This window comes from Theropithecus gelada, chromosome 5 (genome assembly GCF_003255815.1).
Source record: "Theropithecus gelada isolate Dixy chromosome 5, Tgel_1.0, whole genome shotgun sequence".
In the NCBI taxonomy this organism is placed as follows: Eukaryota; Metazoa; Chordata; class Mammalia; order Primates; family Cercopithecidae; genus Theropithecus; species Theropithecus gelada.
Genome location: NC_037672.1, coordinates 150516310 through 150535960, shown reverse-complemented (window position 1 = coordinate 150535960; position 19651 = coordinate 150516310). Strand labels below are relative to the sequence as shown.

General features: G+C 39.5%; 1 protein-coding gene across 2 annotated transcripts in view; it reads right to left on the bottom strand.

The window, feature by feature from the left end:
• Positions 1-19651, bottom strand: part of TMEM131L (transmembrane 131 like) — a 171508-nt gene that overhangs the window by 70594 nt on the left and 81263 nt on the right. For both annotated transcript variants that reach the window (XM_025386288.1, XM_025386289.1), the window contains exons 4-7: positions 17264-17332; positions 11221-11344; positions 10015-10131; positions 8758-8868 (exon numbers count right to left, since the gene is read on the bottom strand). In XM_025386288.1, coding sequence (XP_025242073.1) covers positions 8758-8868; positions 10015-10131; positions 11221-11344; positions 17264-17332 — 421 coding nt within the window. The remainder of the gene's footprint in view (positions 1-8757; positions 8869-10014; positions 10132-11220; positions 11345-17263; positions 17333-19651) is intronic.

The window sequence follows — 19651 nt, the reverse complement described above, 5'->3', positions numbered from 1 at the left end:
CAGGCGGGCATGAGGGTTTGACACCACACACTGAAAGCAAAGGTTGTGCCAGTTTTAAAAGGTTAGGAACTCCTGGTCTGAAACATATTAAATATCACACAGAATATCCAGAGATAATCTCTCCTGTACACAATCCAGCAACATGTTGCCATGGTGGGGGAGAAAATCCCTCATCCACACATACACTTAGAAAAAATATTGCAAGGAGACAACCAACTATTAATTACGATGATCGTTGCCAAGTATGACTGCGGTCTTAAGGTTTATTTCTAACGTTTCATTTCTTTGATATAATCACATTATAGTTTTTGATAATCCCAGAATATCCTTAAGAGATAATCTCTTCAACAATTCAATAATTTGATACTATGCTGAGACACACACACACACACACTCACACACAACAAAAAAACTACCTTTATTTGACAGAACTGTGTGTCAGGGTTTTCCTCTAACTTTAAAACCAAGTTTCAGCTGGGCGTGGTGGCTTACGCCTATAATCCCAGCACTTTGGGAGGCTGAGGCGGGTGGATTACGAGGTCAGGAGATCAAGACCATCCTGGCTAACACGGTGAAACCCTCTCTCTACTAAAAATACAAAACTTAGCCAGGCATGGTGGTGGGCACCTGTAGTCCCAGCTATTCAGGAGGCTGAGGCAGGAGAATGGCGTGAACCCGGGAGGTGGAGCTTGCAGTGAGCCGAGATCATGCCACTACACTCCAGTCTGGGCCACAGAGCGAGACTCCGTCTCAAAAAACAAAAAAAAAAGTCCCACGTTATTTACAATGATTCCAATAATAATAATTTAAGTTCTTTTCAGTCTTTCAGACAAATTATATGGCTAATGATCCTAAACGCCAGATTCTGAGACAATGCCAATTTCGAATATTCTATTTTGCCCAAATAAGTCACTGAAACACTCCTCAAATCTCAATGGCTTGAATCCAATACATTACTGAAGAAAACATTTAAATAATAAAATTTCTTGCCTTCTCATGAGCCTAACACAACTATATTTATATGTTATACCCCCACTATATATTTAGTTACAATCGTAGTCTAATTTTAATACTTGTCACACATTTCCAAATAGGTATCATAATTATAATTCGAAGAACTGCTGAATATTCTACACTATGTTGATACACTTAAATTTATCAAATCCTTTTTTTACTGTTGGGCCTTTAAGCTGTGTCTTCTTTTTTGCCATAATAAAAATGCTTCAGAGAGCACTGCATTTGCATTGATGTTTTCTGGACCATGGATTACTAAAGCAATAGATATGAAAATCAATACAGCATTTACTAAATTGAGGGAAAATTCAAAGCACACTGAGCTGGCATTGCCAAGGACCAAAATGTGCCCTTATTACAAAAATTACAAAAAGTTAATAATTATTCGCTGGCTCTACTCTTAACCTTCACCAAGTAACTTAAACTCTAAGTCCATTCTATAATTTCTAAAATAAGAATAATACCACCTGCCCCGGTAGTAAATCTGCTGAAGGTCACACTGGTTGATGTGGTGAAAAGGTGAAGGTATACAAATCTTAGATGTTATGACTAGTAGATATGCTATTTGGGGATCTCAACTCAGATGCCCATTGACTCATTTATCTATTAAAAACTCTGGGAGTCCTCAATGTACTAAACACAAAATTGATGGAGATTATAATAATGAAAAAGCAGGCCCTGTCCCTCCTGCAGAGCCTCATGGAAGAGCAGAAGAGAAAGACACCCGAGACTCTAAGCATTAAGGCAGGGCGTGGACCAAGGGGCATGCAGACCTCGAGCACAGGCTGCCTGGGAACCTGGAGAGGTGCCAGAGAGGCGATATCTGAACTGGGTCTTGAAGGATGGAATTAGAATAATAATTAGAATGGGATAAAAGCTTATGAGGCTAAGAGAGCTTGTGAAAAAGGGATGGCATGTTCTGGGAATGAGGAGAGGTCTGTGAGGCCAGAGTTCAGAAAAGAGGGGTAGAAGCTCTAAGCCTGGAGGGAGAAGCTGGTCCCAGGTTATCAAGGACCTTGTATGCTAAGCAAAGGAGCTTGGACTTTATCCTGTAAACAAGAGAGGGCTCAGCTAATCCGGTGGCCAGGGAAATAACAACCAGTTTTGTGTAAGACAACAGCACCAGCAGCGGAGTGACATGTGAACTGGAGCAGAGAGAGAATGACTGGAAGAAAACCCAAGTGACAAAAACAAGAAGAATGCAACAAAAGTAGGAGCGCCTCAGACTGTCATTCAGACCCACCACAACAGTGACTTTCAACGGTAGGAATTCTCTCTGCGTGAAGGTCAAAACAATAAAAAAGAAGGTCAAAACAATAAAAAAGGTTTAAAAAAGCAATCTTAACTCCATGTTTTCCTACTATCTTGGTTCAGATGGTCAACCATAAAAAAATGCCTCAAACTAGGTAGTTTATAAACAACAGAAATTTATTGCTCACAGTTCTGAGAAGTCCAGGATCAAGGTACCAAGAGATTCTAGTGAGGGCTGGTTCCTCCTAGATGGCACCTGCTATGTGCCATCCATGTCCTCAAATGGCAGAAGGGGCAAACAAGCTCCCTTGGGCTTTTTTTTTTTTTTTTTTTTTGAGACAGAGTTTTGCTCTTGTCTCCCAGGCTGGAGTGCAATGGCGCAATCTCGGCTCACTGCAACCTCCGCCTCCTGGGTTCAAGCGATTCTTCTGCCTCACCGTCCCCAATAGCTGGGATTACAGGCACACATCACCACACCCGGCTAATTTTTGTATTTTTAGTAAAGACGGGGTTTCAGCATGTTGGCCAGGCTGGTCTTGAACTCCTGACCTCAGGTGATCTGCCCACCTCGGCCTCCCAAAGTGATGGGATTGCAGGTGTGAGCCACCGCACCTGGCTGGGCCTCTTTCATTAAAGGCACCAATCCTATTCATGAACGCTCCTTCCTCATGACCTGGTCACCTCGCAAGGGCCCCGCCTCTTAATACTATTGCATTGAGGATTCAACTCAGCACACTAATTGGAAGCAATGAGAAAAACTGAATGCATACCTTTGTGTGCAGTGTTGTAATACATGTGAGGAGAAATACTGCACGTGGTTCACGTATATCACAATGCTGCACACAAAATCGCACATCCAGGCCAGGCGTGGTAGTTTGCACCTGTAATCCCAGCACTTTGAAAAGCCGAGGTGGGTGGATCAATGAGTTCAAGAGTTTGAGACTAGGCAGGGAAACATGGCAAAACCCTGTCTCTACAAAATATACAAAAATTAGCCAGGCTTGGTGGCATGCGCCTGTGATCTCACCTACCCAGGAGGTGGAGGCAGTAGGATGGCTTGAGCCCAGGAGGCTGAAGTTGTGAACTGAGATAGTACCACTGCACTCCAGCCTGGGTGACAGAGCGAGACCCTGTCTCAAAAAGAAAAAAAAAAAAAAAGGGTACACATCCCGTTTTCTCACTGCTTTCCTTTCTCATGATTGAATTTTGCTAAGTTTGCAGCAGCAAAACATCTGTTACCTTCTGAGATTATTCTGGCAACGTAAATTTCAAGTTTTGCAACAGATAACTCATAATGATCTTTTAAATGCCATTTGAAATATGTGTCCTCAACGTGCTACATCAAGCACTTCTCCCATTTTACGATCTGTGCTTCACAGTTTTATAAAATATTCCTGCATTTTTCCTTCTCTGATCAGCATTTCAACGATGGATGAGTCAAGCAGTACCTGCAAATTTTGGAACCCTCACCTTCCAGACTATTTATGTTCAGGGATCCTTGGGTACATGCCTTTCTATCCTCTACCTATGCTGAAGCCAGACAATTTTTTAAATATTCAATGAATTATACTTCATATTTAGACCCATATGTAAGTAAGGCAGACCCAAACATATAATCAGCCTGTACTTTTTACCCACTCACATATAAAAATCTAAAAATTATATGGCCCTATTGTTTCAGTGAAAATACTTTTAAATTACTATTATCATCTTAGTCTCAGTTTTCTTTTTCATAATGATTCAATTGATATACATAAAACAACTGTAGTTCTTCTCTCAATTTCAAATTTTATTCCTAAACCAAACAGTTATTTTCTCTTCACATGGCACTAAGGGAACAAGTTAAAGAAAAGTTGATGACATATTTATGTCTAAACCTTCTTGCTTAGCTTTCTATCAGATATACTTTGTAGCTCTATACTGGAGAAGAGGCAATTATGCCTTTGGTACCTTCCACACCCTCTTATCCTTTTTGAGGGAGTCCGACCTCCTGAATCCACTAACCCCCCAACCCTGGACAATGGGCTCTTGACAACAAGCAGAGAGCAAAAAAACGTAAAACCGGTAGAATATCAAAATAAAGACATTCCTTTCTAAGAACAGTTGACAACTTTACGGCCACTTAAAATACAACAAAGACCTCACATAATGTATGCAGTTTACATGCAGAAATACTCCAGTCAGGATTTTTTTCTTCTAGAGGAATGCCAGCATTATTTCTTAGGTTTAAATTTTTTAAGTTTTTGTTTTTAGGTATAGCAAGCCTTAAAACATACTTTAGGCTGAGTGCAGTGACTCACGCCTGTAATTCCAGCACTTTAGGAGGCCGAGGTGGGAGTTTGAGACCAGCCTGGTCAACATGGTGAAACCCTGTCTCTACTAAAAATAAAAAAATTAGCTGGGCTTGGTGGTGTGCACCTGTAGTCCCAGCTACTCGGGAGGCTGAGGCAGGAGAATCGCTTGAACCCAGAGGCGGGGGTTGCAGAGAGCTGAGATCGTGCCACTGCACTCCAGCCTAGGCAATAGAACAAGACTCTGTCTCAAAAAAACAAAAAAATTAACTTTAAAATTCATTTTCCTAAATCACAGCAAAAATGAAAGAAATTAAAATAATTGCCTTTTAAGATATTTTTTCCTGATATTCAGATTTTTTAATACTGGTTTCTAACAAAAGACCAGCCAAAACAATTAAATCCATCTACAAACTCTGAAGTATTTTATACCATAACACCACAAGAACACACTGTGTTGTGTTCATGGCCCCATCATTTACTGGAACACTTAAGAAATAATGTTCAATAACTATTTTTGACTGATGGGGGAGAACTATGGCAAAAGGAGCAGCCTTAGAAAGTGACTTAACTAAACTCACAGATCCTAGGATAAATGAAAAGTGAAGGAGAGAATCTACAGCCAGGAATGGGGCCACAGATAAGAGGTCAACAAGGATACCAAGACAATTCAATGTACAAAGAACTGTCTTTTCAACAAATGGTACTGGAACTACCAGACATCTACATGAAAAAGAAGGAAAATGAATCCCTTCCTCACACCATATGCTAACACTTAAAGTCAGATGGGTCATAAACCTAAATGTAACCATAAAACTTTAGGAGAAAACATAGGAGTAAAGCTTCATAACTTTAGGCCTTTTTAGATATAATACTAAAATCATAAAGTGAAAAAAGAAAAACAGAAAAACTTGACTTCACCAAAATTTAAATCTTTTGTACTTCAAAGGGCATTATCAAGAAAATGAAAAGACAACCTATAGAAAGGGAGAAAATATTTGCAAACCATGTACCTGATAAAGGTCCAATATCCAGAATTTAATACATTTACTACTCAACAATAAAAAGACAAACACAATTTTAAAATGTGCAAAGGATATGAATAGACACTTCCCCAAAGACAATATATAAATGGCCACTGAGCACATGAAAAGATGCTCAATGTCATTAGTCATTACAAAAATGCAAATCAAAACTACATAAGATACCATTTCATGCCCAGTAAGATGATTATTTAAAAAAACATAAACAAAAATGGAAGACAAGTGTTGGCAAAGTTGTAGAAGACTGGAATCCTCATAGATAGTTAATGGGATTGCAAAATGATGCAACCATTTTAGAAAACAGTTTTACAGCTCCTCAAAATATTAAACATGGAATTACCATATGATGCAGCAAGGTTCCACTCCTAAGTATACACCCAAGAGAAAAGATATGAAAGATATATCCACACAAACTTACACAAGAATGTTCATAGCAACATTATTCATAATAGCCAGAGTAGAAACAACACAAATGTACACCAATTGATGAATGCTTATGCAAAATGTGGCATGTCCTACAATGTATATTATTTGCAATAAAAAGGAATGAAAGAAGGGGACGGGGGAGGGATAGCATTAGGAGATATACCTAATGCAAATGACGAGTTAATGGGTGCAGCACACCAACATGGCATGTGTATACATATGTAACAAACCTGCATGTTGTACACATGTACCCTAGAACTTAAAGTATAACAAAAAAAAATTAAAAAAAAAAAAAGAAAAATATCATTCCATGGTTACCACCGTATTGTTTTCACATGGGTAAAACATCCTCTGCAATCATTTATCAATTAAAATATTTTTAACCAAAAAAAAAAAAAAAAGGGAATGAAAGACATGGATGAAACTGAAAACATGCTAAGGGCAAGATACCAATCACAAAAGACCATACATTTCATTTATATAAGATGTTCAAAATAGACAAATCTTTAAAGTCAGAAAATAAGAGACTGAGGCAATGAAAATGTTCTAAAATTAGACAGTGATCGTGATGGCTGCACAACTTTGGATATACTAAAACTCACTGAATGGTACACTTTAAGTGGGCGGACTTTGTGGTACGTGAATTGTATTTCATAACATTGTTTACAAAATAAATTTTAAAAATAAAAAAAGAAAAGAAACAGAGTTTGGTATCTTCTGAAGCAGAAACAAAGACCAAGAAAAGCCGAGGCACTGCCAAGGTAGGCTACAGCACAGGGAGCAACAGAAACTTGGCCTGTGAGGACAGCCCCAGAGCTACCTCAGGCCAAAACTCCACTCAACCACTGCTTCCCAGGTGAGGTGCAGGGAGTACAACAGGAAGCCCAATCAGACTCCATTCCATGGGTGATGGAAAGAATGGTGAAGCAATTACATCATGTGGGTATGTGATTATTTAATGGAGATAAGTATGGGAGTGGTAGTCTAGATAAGTATGGGAGCGGAAATTAGGATGGAGAGAGAGGCAAAAGTCTCTGAAGAGCTCAAGCGTAAGTTGAAAAAGGAAGGATGAAATAAGGGTTAATTTGGAGAAAAGTTGGAGGTGGAGGTTGAGAACACTGCAGACACAAGGGACCTGTGGCAGGAGGGAAAATGGCATTGCACAAGTGAGCAGGGGAAGGCTCTTGTGGCCATGAGGTAGAGACCAAGAACGGGTGGTGAGCAACATGGCTGAAGACAGACAGCAGCCAGACCACACAGGCCTTACAGCCATAAGCAGGATTTGGTTTAAATTCTAAGACCTATGGGAATGCACTGAAGGGTTTCAAGCAGGGGACTAATGTGGTCCAACTTGAATTTTTGGGAAAGAGGTAGGAAGGGACCAGAGTAGATCCTGGCAGTTAATGAGATACTATCAGTTGGCCAACTGAGAGATGAGGATGGCCTCAGTGTGGTAAAGGGCAGTGGGCGTCATGAGAAGTACGCAGTATCTGCCAGGCCAGGGGGATGAGATAATGGGTAAGCTGTTCTAGCTCTCTAGGAGGCCTGCAGAATCAGTTTCCTCTCTCCCTTCATTCCACTTACCCTTACATTAACCCCCAATAACTAAGGTACTCTGAATACTTGTCTCTCTTCCAATACTTAGATCTCCACTGATGAGGCATCTGGCCCTCCAAAAATGCAAGCCATAGCACATCAGTATCAGTCTCCTGCTTAAAACCTTTCAACACATCCCCCCTGGTTTTAGGATTTAAACCAAATACACATTTGCAAATTAAAAGAAGTCTTCCTTAAAATTTTTCAAGGAGGGGTTTTTCAGTTTTATAAAAATAAAATTATTATTTAAAATCCCTAAGAATTATGTATTTGGTGATAAAGATCCCAGATATAATCCTAGAGGTAAATTAATTTGGTTTTTCTCCCCAACTGGAATGTAAGCTCTATGCAGATACAAACTGTATACCAAGGCCTGGCACAAAGTAGAGGCTCAAGAGAACCGCTGAATGAATGAAAGCCCCAGGTACTAAAGGTACTGATTACAAACTCTAAGCAATGTTCTTTATTTACCAATCAGAAAGAAGAGGTAAGTTTCATAATATGTGGGTTCAAGAGTTTTTCTCAATTATAAAATTATTCAGTTACAAGGAAATACAGATAATCAAAAGGAAAAAGTAGCCAACCCTATAAAATGATTCATGAAATGTATATTAAAAGAATTTTAACTTATCATTATACATCTACCACAACATCAGAAATAGTTTTTCCCATTACAGGACATCCTTAGGGGCCTGTCATTACTCGTGACCGTGGGCGCTGTCTCCCTGAAAAGCAACCTGGTAAGATTTAACAAGCTCTACAAAATGGTTCACAGTCTTTTACTAAAGTATCTCTCCTCTTTATGAAACATGCCCCAAGGAAACAGAGGATTCAGAAGGAAATTTAAAGAAACTTATAAAACAGGTATATGGCCTAATGGTAATAACAGTGAAAAACAGGAAACATTTTAAAAGACCAACAGTAAGATTAAGCAAACTATGGAATATCAACACTGTGGACTCCACAGTTGTTCAAAAGGAGTTACATGGAATCCAGTGATATTTTACATATGTATTTCTATATAATTTTTTCAAAAAGCAGAAAATAGTAAAAAAAAAAAAAAAAACACACACAATTCTGAGAGGGTTACAAAGCTTGGCGGCCACCAGCATTCAAAGTAAATCTATTAAAATGACCTGCATTTGTGACAGCTGAATGCTCTGGACCTTCGGAAGCAGAAAATAAGCATTTGGTAGCTGCTTTGCAGACCCTTCTGTAGAGATTCTACGAGTGCCAATTCCAGATACCTGCAGAAAAAGAGAGAGAGAATTGCTCCTTTGTTAGAGTTTTAAAACATATTTGCCATAATGCTAAAGCACATCTCCAAAGGAAATCTGTATTCATCACCATGGCCTACAAGACTCTACTAATCCAATTACTATATTTATCTTTGTCTACAAAAAACACAGCTGAATGCTGGCTGGGCACAGTGGCTCACGCCTGTAATCCCAACACTTTGGGAGGTCCGGGCAGGTGGATCATTTGAGGACAGGAGTTTGAGACCAGCCTGGCCAACATGGTGAAAGCCCGTCTCTGCTAAAAATACAAAAATTAGCCAGGCAGTGGTGGGAGGCTGAGGCAGGAGAATAGCTTGTGCCTGGGAGGTGGTTGCAGTGAGCCGAGATCACACCACTGCACTCCAGCCTGGGCAACAAAGTGAGACCCTGTCTCAAAAAATAAACAAACAAACAAACAGATACAGAATGCTGTATTTAAGCTGAATGTTCCTTACTGTAGCAAATCTGTTCACAAGTAGGCAACTCCTCTGATATGGGACCTTTTAATGGAATGCAGTAAGAAATAACCACAAAAATTACTGATCTGAACTTAAATTACTTGATGCCACATCTTGTTAAATGCCACATCAGGTACCATTTAAGGTAAAGATTCCTATTTCTGAGAATAGCAACAAGATTCTTCAAGCTCCCTTCCTGGTACTTTGATATGAATAGTGAGCTCCCTTGGAATCAGCCTCCAAGCACACACTCAATGTCTCCTAATCAGAAATATTCCTGAGCCAAGGAGGGAAGGTAGGCAAAATCACTAGAGACTGTCCTTAGAGTGCCTCCTTCTGAACGCCCGTGAGGTGAGAGTCGTGAGTTTTGAAAGCCTTCTCTATTTTATATTGGGAAACTGTGTGACAGATTTCTTTGCTTTGTTTTAGTATGCTCCAAAGATCCACAGTAGGGCTACAGCTGTGTTGTCAGTAGGAAAGACAGCCAACTGTGGCACGTCAGGCAGAAAAGGGTGCACGCTGATGATTTTAACATCACTAACGGTCTTATATTTTAACGACATAAACCAGGTGACAACATTTCCAAGTCTTTTTAAAAATATCCCCACCCCTACAGTTAAGTCACCAAATTATATGATAAAAGGAAAAAGTTACTCACATGATAGGAAAGGACTCCATACGAAGAGGTATTAATAAATAAGGAACTTTCAATGCTTCCTTCTTCAGTAGGTAAGAAAATAATTCTGAAGGAAGTTTTCCCCATTGCTGGAATTACCTGAAAGAAAGGTCCCCAGTCAGCCATTTGGAATGGCCCCCTTTGATAAACTGTCTTTCACAGACTTTCTTTTTTTGACAATTTCTGTTAACAGACATTTGCATATTGTGTACCCTTGATTTATCAGTATCATGAATCCATAAGAATCCCCAAACTGATCAGCATCCAACTATCCGCTCTTACATGTCTGCTATATCTAAGAGGATACAGCAAAGAATATTACCACTGACTCAGGACGAGTCCTTTCGCTTCAGACTGGAGCTGTGAGTCTCACATCTTTCCTTCCCCTCCTTTTCCACCCCCACAGGTCCAACTGTCTTTAGCTAACACAGTTCTATCTCTACTTAAATACAGACAATAACCAATGTGCAAACATGTTGGTATGTAATAAAAATCAGGAACAAGGTTTATCCAGACAGACTGTCACAAACCAAATATTGGGCTTCCCCTTACAACACGTCCTTAGTCCCAGTATTCTTTTAAGTACATAATATCAGGCAGACATAGTAAGCAAAACAAATAAAAGCCTACTAGCAATCAGGATCTTCCTTAAACATTAAAGACCACTGAAATTAAAACTATTAGAAGACTAAGTTGGAGCTCTGTGTTATGGTGCCAATCAGCTTTACAAGGAGCCATTCACTATACCTTGCAGTCCTGCATTTAGAAAGGAGACCTAACTTTCCTAGCAGGTTGGAGAGATGGAAGAGGTCTCAACTATAAACTTATATTAGTTACTAAATGCCTCGGAGTTTGTAGTTATTTCAAGACAAGTAATATAAACTTTCCCTAGTCACAATAAAGCCACGTTAAATATACATACATTACCACACAGCTGAGAGTCTTCAAACTCCTCCCCAATCTCCCCCCCCCCACCTCCCCCGGCCCCAGTAGATATCAAGAGCCACTAAAATTATAAAAATGAGCAACTGGAAAAGTAAATGCTAAGGTAAACACACAGGAGGAAAAGGTTTGGGTGGCAGAAAAAGGGGGAGACGGGGAGCAGAAAGTAAAAACTTCAGGCCAAAGAAAGCAAGAAAATCTGGCAGCCTGCCACGGCATAGTTTCCAGGAGTCCATCAACACCCACCCTGCAGGGAACAGGCGGCACATGGAAATGTCCAGCAGCTGCAAACACCGAATTCACCACAACCTCTCTGTCCCTACTAGGGTTGTAAGCATGGAGAATCTTTGCTGCAGGATGTCCCAGGAACCTGGGAGGAGAAACAAAGAGAAAAATCAATGTACTGTGTGGTTATAAATATTACTATACATATGTATGTATTATTATATATATACATACACATATTTTTAAACCCAGAAAGCTGTTGCTGTTCATCACAAAGTTAAATTATCCAATCACGCTGGATTCAATTCCCAACAGCCAAAAGTCATAAAACAAAAAACAACTTCATTTTATAAGGCTTAGGCCAATCCACAGTAGCACTCCATTGGTTTCTGTGTTAGAAAAATTTAACCCATTTAGGCCATTAAAATGCTTGCAAAAAAAAAAAAAATAGGCAACTCACTGGCACTTCTCGGACTTGGGTCTCTAATTCAAATGAAAATATGCTTAGGTAAGAAACTGTACTCACAGAAAAACCCAATTTTTCTTAGGGTTATGTTTGCTGAGTAAGAGAGACTTTTTGGGGAGGTATGTATTTTCAACTCACAAAGAGATGTTATTTTATTAGGTCTTATAAAAGGAAAACTTAATTATGGCTAAAGGCCATTATTTTGAGAAAACTGAAAATCCTACAGCACTTTGCAGCAGAGGTTCTTGTCCATTTAAATTAGAAGCCTTTCCAAAAAACTCTGATGAAAGCTCTGGCTCCTCCCTCCACAAACATACACTTACAAAAAGTTTCATATACAGCTTCAAAACCTTCCACAAACCTCAGAGTAAAATCCCTGCTCCGTGGCAAATACATTAATTCATGAAGGCCTTGATGCCAATTCTTTTCGGCAGTAACTCTCCACCTACGATGTCTCAGCTCTGATAAAGGAATTGCCAAGAGGAAAGGAGCTGGGCTCTGGCCCTCCTGCCTGGAGCCACCTACAATGCTCCCTCTAATCACTTAACTCTGATTCCTACTGCTCAAGACCAAATTCAGTCTTGTTCAATTATGTTGCAACGAACAGAGAGCCAGCAAAAATTTCACTAAAGTCATTTCTTCAGTTTTAATATCTTCAGTGGCAGAGAGAGCCAAATATACAGCTCTCATTAGGATGGCCTAGAAATAAAATTATATTCTAATTTAAGCTGAATGAATTATATCTATAATTGGAATAAAATCAGAAAAATATCAGCATAATGAAAGAATTAGGTAAAATTCATTCATTATGCTGATATTTTTCTGATTTTATTCCAATTTCTATGATATTAAAAATGTATCCTTTAGGAAAAATGAAATGGATGTTGCTTCTCTTATATACAATGAGATCTCCAAAATACTATGTTACTACCATCAAATCCTTGGAATTTTTCTTTTGGCTTTCACCCTTACTTTTAATCACTAGTCTTAACGAAAGGTTTAATATATCCAATGTGTATTTCAAAACACAGTTCTTCACATCCCATTACAAATAAAATACCACATCAATGTGATTAAAATCCTGATTTTTCAAAGTGTTCTTAAGTAACACCATTTTTAAAAAAAATCTTCAACACTACCATACACATAAAGGGTCACTTCAGAAAAGCCTTACCTCAGAGCACTGGGCTCATATCTGCCTTTCTTCCCCCAATTAAAATTAAATAAATAAGGACTTCTGTGGTTTGGGGTTTTAAGTAAATAATATCAATCATCAAAGTTATTAATACTTATCCTCAAAGCTTTATATCCCATTTACATAATTTAAATACAAGGTTTCTAAGAATACAAATGTCTACCAGAGAAATACATGAAAAAATAAGAATGCAAAATGGCAATGCTACAGAGCCAGTGACTGCACTACCAGAAGTCTCTCCAGACCTAACAGAGAATGCTAGCTGAAGCCTAGTCACCACTGTGCTATTTTTATTCTATTTTTTAGATTCTATTTTTAAAAGTGTTATGAGGATATAAATTTCCTTCACTAGTGACAACTGGAAGATACTCTGTTAATTTAACACTACAAAAGAATGATTAAAATCTCTATGAATGATTAGCACTTTTTATCTTAGGACCAGCAGAATATTAACCCTTCACATAAGCCCTAAGAAGCAGGCAGATGGCAACCAAGTAACAAGATCCCGATTTTACACCCCCAGGAAAATCAAAGCTATGAAGAGGGCTGGGATTTGCTCAAGGCCAACATCAAAATAAACCACAGCAAAAGCTGAACTGGGACAGTGAAGAAATCAGGAGCAGAACCCTCAGGCCAAAGTTTTACTCTAATGCCTATAAATTAAACCATTTGTCAGCCATAAGGTAAAACTCAACTAATCTTAAATGTGTTCTAATTTAGACTAAAGTTTGTTCTGAGTTTAACTTCAGCAAAATAACTAATTCTCATAATCATATTCCAGATCTCACTAATAAGAAAAATAACATCATGAGTGCTCTTAGAAATCAGAAGATTTATTCTACCACTTCTAGTGAAATGACCTTGAGCAAACTGCATTCCTTCTCAGCAACAAATCTATGAACACATTTGTAGTACACGCTCAAACACAACAATACACACAGACTCAGATAATGCCCGTCTTCACTGGACTGATATAAAACCCAAATGACAAGAGACATGATTACACTTTGGGAGCCATAAAGTATTATATAAAGGTAACTAAGTCCTCCAAAGGTGATTCCATCTAAAAATCAGACATCCTTTCAAATCAAAGACTTTCAGCATTCTCTCAGCATGTGTCTAGCTATTAGAACCAGAGATTAAAGTATATTGCTAATTAACAAATGTGTATCATATACAATCAGCTCTCCATAACTGCAGATTCAACCAACCTTGATTGAAAGTATTTGAGGGGGGGAAAAAAACAAAAATAACAATACAGGCCGGGCGCGGTGGCTCAAGCCTGTAATCCCAGCACTTTGGGAGGCCGAAACGGGCGGATCACGAGGTCAGGAGATCGAGATCATCTTGGCTAACACGGTGAAACCCCGTCTCTACTAAAAAATACAAAAAACTAGCCAGGCAAAGTGGCGGGCGCCTGTGGTCCCAGCTACTAGGGAGGCTGAGGCAGGAGAATGGCGTGAACCCGGGAGGCGGAGCTTGCAGTGAGCTGACATCCGGCCACTGCACTCCAGCCTGGGCGACAGAGCCAGACTCCGCCTCAAAAAAAAAAAAAAAAATAACAATACAAAAAAAAGAGATACAGTGTAACAACGATTTACACAGTATTTACACTATATTAGTCATTATAAGTAAACTAGAGTTTTTTTGTTTGTTTTTGTCAAACAAAAAAACTCTGTCATCCAGGCTGGAGTACACTCTGTCATCCAGGCTGGAATACAGTGGCATGATCATAGCTCAGATTAACCTTGAACTCCTGGACTCAAGTGATCCTCCTGCTTCAGCCTCGTGAGTAGCTGGAAGTACAGGTGTGCACCACCATGCTTAATTTTTTAAAAATTTTTTATAGAGACAGGGTCTCACAGTGTTGCCCAGGCTGGTCTCAAACTCTTGGCCTCAAGTGATCCTTCTGCCTCAGTCTCCCAAGGTGCTGGGATTACAGGCATAAACCACCGTGCCCGGCCTCTAGAGATAATCTAAAGTATATGGGAGGTTGTATGTAAATAATATGCCAAGGACTTGAGCATCCTTAGCTTTTGGTTTCCATGAGCATCCTGGATCCGATCCCATATGGATAACAAGGGACAAGTGCAAACATACCCCCATGGGCATCGACTATAGGATTTTGTTATGTTACTGAAGAGCAAATATTTCAGACAGCCAGGATCCTATGAACTGGAATTACCATCCTAATAGCTATACTTACTACTACTATTATTCTATCTACCAATCTATAACATATATTCTTTAAAGTAGGTCCTGAATCAAAATTTCTTTTCACAATAAAGCCTTTTTCTTTTTTTTTTTTTTTGAGACAGTCTCCCTCTGTCACCCAGGCTGGAACTTGGTGGCATGATGATCTTGGCTCACTGCAACCTCTGCCTCTCAGGCTCAAGAAACTCTTGTGCCTTAACCTGCCAAGTAGCTGGGATTACAGGCGCTCACCACTATGTCCAGCTAATTTTTGTATTTTTAGTAGAGTCAGGGGTTTTGCTATGTTGGCCAGGCTGGTCTCGAACTCCTGAGCTCAAGTGATCCGCCCACCCCGGACTCCCAGAGTGCTGGGATTACAGGAGTGAGCTACCGCACTCAGCCTCACAATAAAGCTTTTTCACAAAAGTACAGCACCCTCTCAGAATTTAAAATCAATGAGGTTATGATAAATTCAGCTTATTTATATTGTCAACTAAACTACTAAACATTCAGCTTCTATTAAACTTTCTTTACATAAGAGTAAAAATATAACAAATCAAAAAAGCAGAAACCTAGAATTTTATAAAATTGGCAAACTCCCAGTTTTCTCTTCTCTTTATAGAATCTTTTTCTAAAAAGCTCAACATGGTCCTTTTAAATTTCAAGTTCAGCATGGGCGCAGTGGTTCATGCCTGTAATCCCAGCACTCTGGGAGGCCAAGGAGGGCATATCACTTGAGGTCAGGAGTTTGAGACTAGCCTGGCCAACATGGCAAAACACTGTCTCTACTAAAAACACAAAAATTACAGGCATGGTGATGGGCAGCTATTCCAGCTATTCAGGAGGCTGAGGCAGGAGAATCGTTTGAACCCAAGAGGCGGAGGCTGCAGTGAGCCGAGACTGCGCCACTTGCACTCCAGTCTGGGTGACAATGCAAGACTCCATCTCAAAAAAAAAAAAAAAAAAAATTCCAAGTGCATTCTCCTTCACTGCAGCTCTAACATTTTGATGATTAGAAAGGAATGTAAAGCAAGTAATCCAGATGCATAAAGGAGGGCACACCAGGAGCCCACCCTAACCCAGCCCAGATGCTCTCCTATGGCCATGGTTATTTCATTCACAAAACTTTGCTTGTCACTCAAAAGGCTCTTCATAAAATTGAAGTGTTGTTTGCCAGCCCCGGAAACAAGCAGCGCTTTTACCCCTCACTCTTGAAACTACTAATTAGAAGTTCTATCTTTTCAATGCAGCTATATTCTGCATCCAGGAAGCTTAACACTTGAAGATTCAAACTTTATCACAGACAGCAAGAGTCCTTATGTTGCCTGATTTCCACAGCGTCACCCTTCCTTAATTTTTCCAGGTTCCCAAGTTAGGCCTTCAACTGACACTCAGATTACACTGTCTTCATCTTGTGGTTCTTTACGTGATACTGTAAAGTCATTACAGCTTATGCACTGCCTTCCCCAACTTGAGTCTCCGAAGTCTTAATCCTAACAACTGTAAGCATGGTGCAATTTTGAATCCAGAAGGCACAGCAAGAAGTAAAATCAAGTGAGTGAATCAATCTAGTGTACAAAAATTCAGAGACCATCAATATTTAGAGTTTTTCATTATAAAATAACCGGATCTGTTTTGGAAAAACAACATTGACATCTTATTAAATTCCAATCACTATAAAATATTAAAAGGTATACTTATTAAAAATTAAAGAAGGCCGGGTGTGGCGACTCACGTCTGTAATCCCAGCACTTTGGGAGGCCAAGGTGGGCGAATCACGAGGTCAGGAGATCGAGACCATCCTGGCTAACACAGTGGAACCCCATCTCTACTAAAAACACAAAAAATTAGCCAGGCGTGGTGGCGGACGCCTGTGATCCCAGCAACTCGGGAGGCTGAGGCAGGAGAATGGCGTGAACCTGGGAGGCGGAGCTTGCAGTGAGCCGAGATCAGGCCACTGCACTCCAGCCTGGGTGACAGAGCAAGACTCCATCTCAAAAAAAAAAAAAAAAAAAAATTAAAGAAAGGGCTAAAACAATTCTTGCACTCTCCTTTTCACAAAAATATTTCTCTTAACAAGTCTCAGGATCAATATCCCTTCACATTATCAATATACCTAAAATGTAACATTATACATATATGTAAAAAAAAATCCTGAAAATAAATAGTATATATAAAATGAGTTTTAATTATAAAGAAAAGATACTTACTGTATTCCAAAATCTAAAACTGATGGCTGAAAATGTAAGCCTTTTCCACTAAATAGTTTGTCCGAGAAGCTAAAAAAAGAAAAGAGAGATTGACTTTGTTGTAGTTTTAACATTTAAATGCTGAGATATAATGTACTTAGACCAATGACTCCCAGTGCCTGAGATATAATTTTACTCCCTTATAGATTTTAAATGATAAAATTGAATTATTAGAAGTCTAGTATAGTTCTAAAGTTGTAAAACTTAAGATAATCTAAGATTATGGCTAGAACTTCCTATCCAATGTGCAGATTTTACAAGCATTCAGACAGAAATAGAGATGGATTTCATTTGTAACAGCCTTCATTTCTGGGTGAATTTGGATGACATGGCTATTTTCATAAACCCTAAATCAGGAAATCACATACAAGTAAAGTTGGCCTGGGGGAGGGGACTGTGGCCTCTGACTTTGTTAAGACTTCTTGTAACAGGCAAGGACTGTGTCGCATAGCTGGTGAGGCTGCAACCATCACAAGCCTGCATAAGAATAACAATCGTACAGAATCTCACATGGCAGGTTGTTAATCATCACTATGATTTCATTTTCCTTCATGGTCAAAAGGCACAAATCAATATAGCAGAAAGAATATCAAAACATTTTTAAAACATGTAAAAGAAAACCATAATAAAGATACATGACATATAAACATACTTAAAAACATAAAATACAAAATATACATATGAGTATCAAAAAACTATCAACCTCCATAATGACATTTTAAAAGCTGTAATAATCTAAAGATGTTTAACTGAAGAAGCTCCTAAAGGCAACATGAACAACTGTTTTCAAAGACTGGAACAAGCTTTCCAAAATAGAATCTTTTTGGCCGGAGGTGGTGGCTCATGCCTGTAATTCCAGCACTTTGAGAGGCCAAGGCAGGCAGATCACTTGAGCCCAGGAGTCTGAGAGCAGTCTGGGCAACACAGTGAGATCCTATCTCTACTAAAAAATTTTAAAAATGAGCCAGGCATGGTGGCATATGCCTGTAGTCCCAACTACTCTGGAGGCTGAGGCAGGAGGATTGCTTGAGCCCAGGAGTTCGAGCTTGCAGTAAGCTACGATAGCACCACTGCACTCCAGACTGGGTGACCGAGCAAGACCATTTTTGAGACCTGTCTCAAAAATAAGTAAGTAAATAGAAGCTTTCCATTTTCTCCTCCCGCCCACCGACCAAGCTGGTTCAAAGGCTGGTCCAGGAGTGGAAATTTGACTTTCAAACCTGCTGGCCAATACGCTTTGTGACCTTTCAGCAACTCCCTCTCCAAGGCCCCACTTTTCTTGAAGGTACAAACAATGCAGAGACCCGAGAACCCTTCCAAAGTCCTTGTCTCATAGGAAGAATCTAGTTGCATCTTTTCTTCCTCCCTGCACTTTCTGCCTTTATCTAAGTTTCTCTTTCTCTATCCTCTCTCCATTATAGTCTGTTTGTACCTCCTTTATTCTATCTCCAGCCCCAGCTGTATTAACAATAAAGTGATGCCTTGGGCTCCATCTGCCTAACTCTTGTCAATCTCTTCACTTGTTTTGAACTGGTCAGAGAAGAGGTATGCTATTTACTCAAACCCTAAAAGGCCAGCACTAATTCTACAACTGGCTTGCAGAGAAGTTGCCTCCGGAAATGATGTGAAGAACCACAGGTGGTAACGAAGGTGAAGAGGTACCCACAGCAGATGTACCACAGGGACCCCACTCCAGACGGAGCCGGCCAGGCTCAGTATTTCAGAAGAAAAACAAAAAAAGCCAGGCAACTTTATGGACCAAAAATAATCTTGAGAAAAGTCAGGCTACTGCATACGACAAAGTAATTAATGACAATGACAGTCTTCTTTCTGTCTTGTGTGCTGAAAAGTGAATTTGCCATCAGATTTTATACAACTTCCACATGAACAGATGAGGTCTGGAGGATTTAAGTAATTCACCCAAGGTCACATAGCTACTAAAAGGCAGAGCCCAAATTCCAATCTAGATCTGTGGAAGCGGAAGACATGAGCCCTGCCAAGTTCAGGCATTGTATGACCTATCCAAGGAACCGGTGCAGTCTGGCCTGCTGGTGAGGACTTAAGAAGCAGAGCACTCCAGGTCATGGCCATCACCTTCCAGCCTTGAGAGTATCAGTCACTAAACCTCTCTCAAGTCCTAACCTTACTATCTGCAAAATGGAAATGATCTACACCGTAGTTACGAGACTAAAATGAAATAGGATGAGATAAAATGATGTGCCAAATATGAAGCAAAGGCTTCATTAAGGTCAATAAATATTAGCTCATATTACTAAAAGGATGACCCTCATCTAGTAAGAAAAGCAAAGAGAATAGATGGAGAAGCTGATTGAGCTTAAAGTCAACATC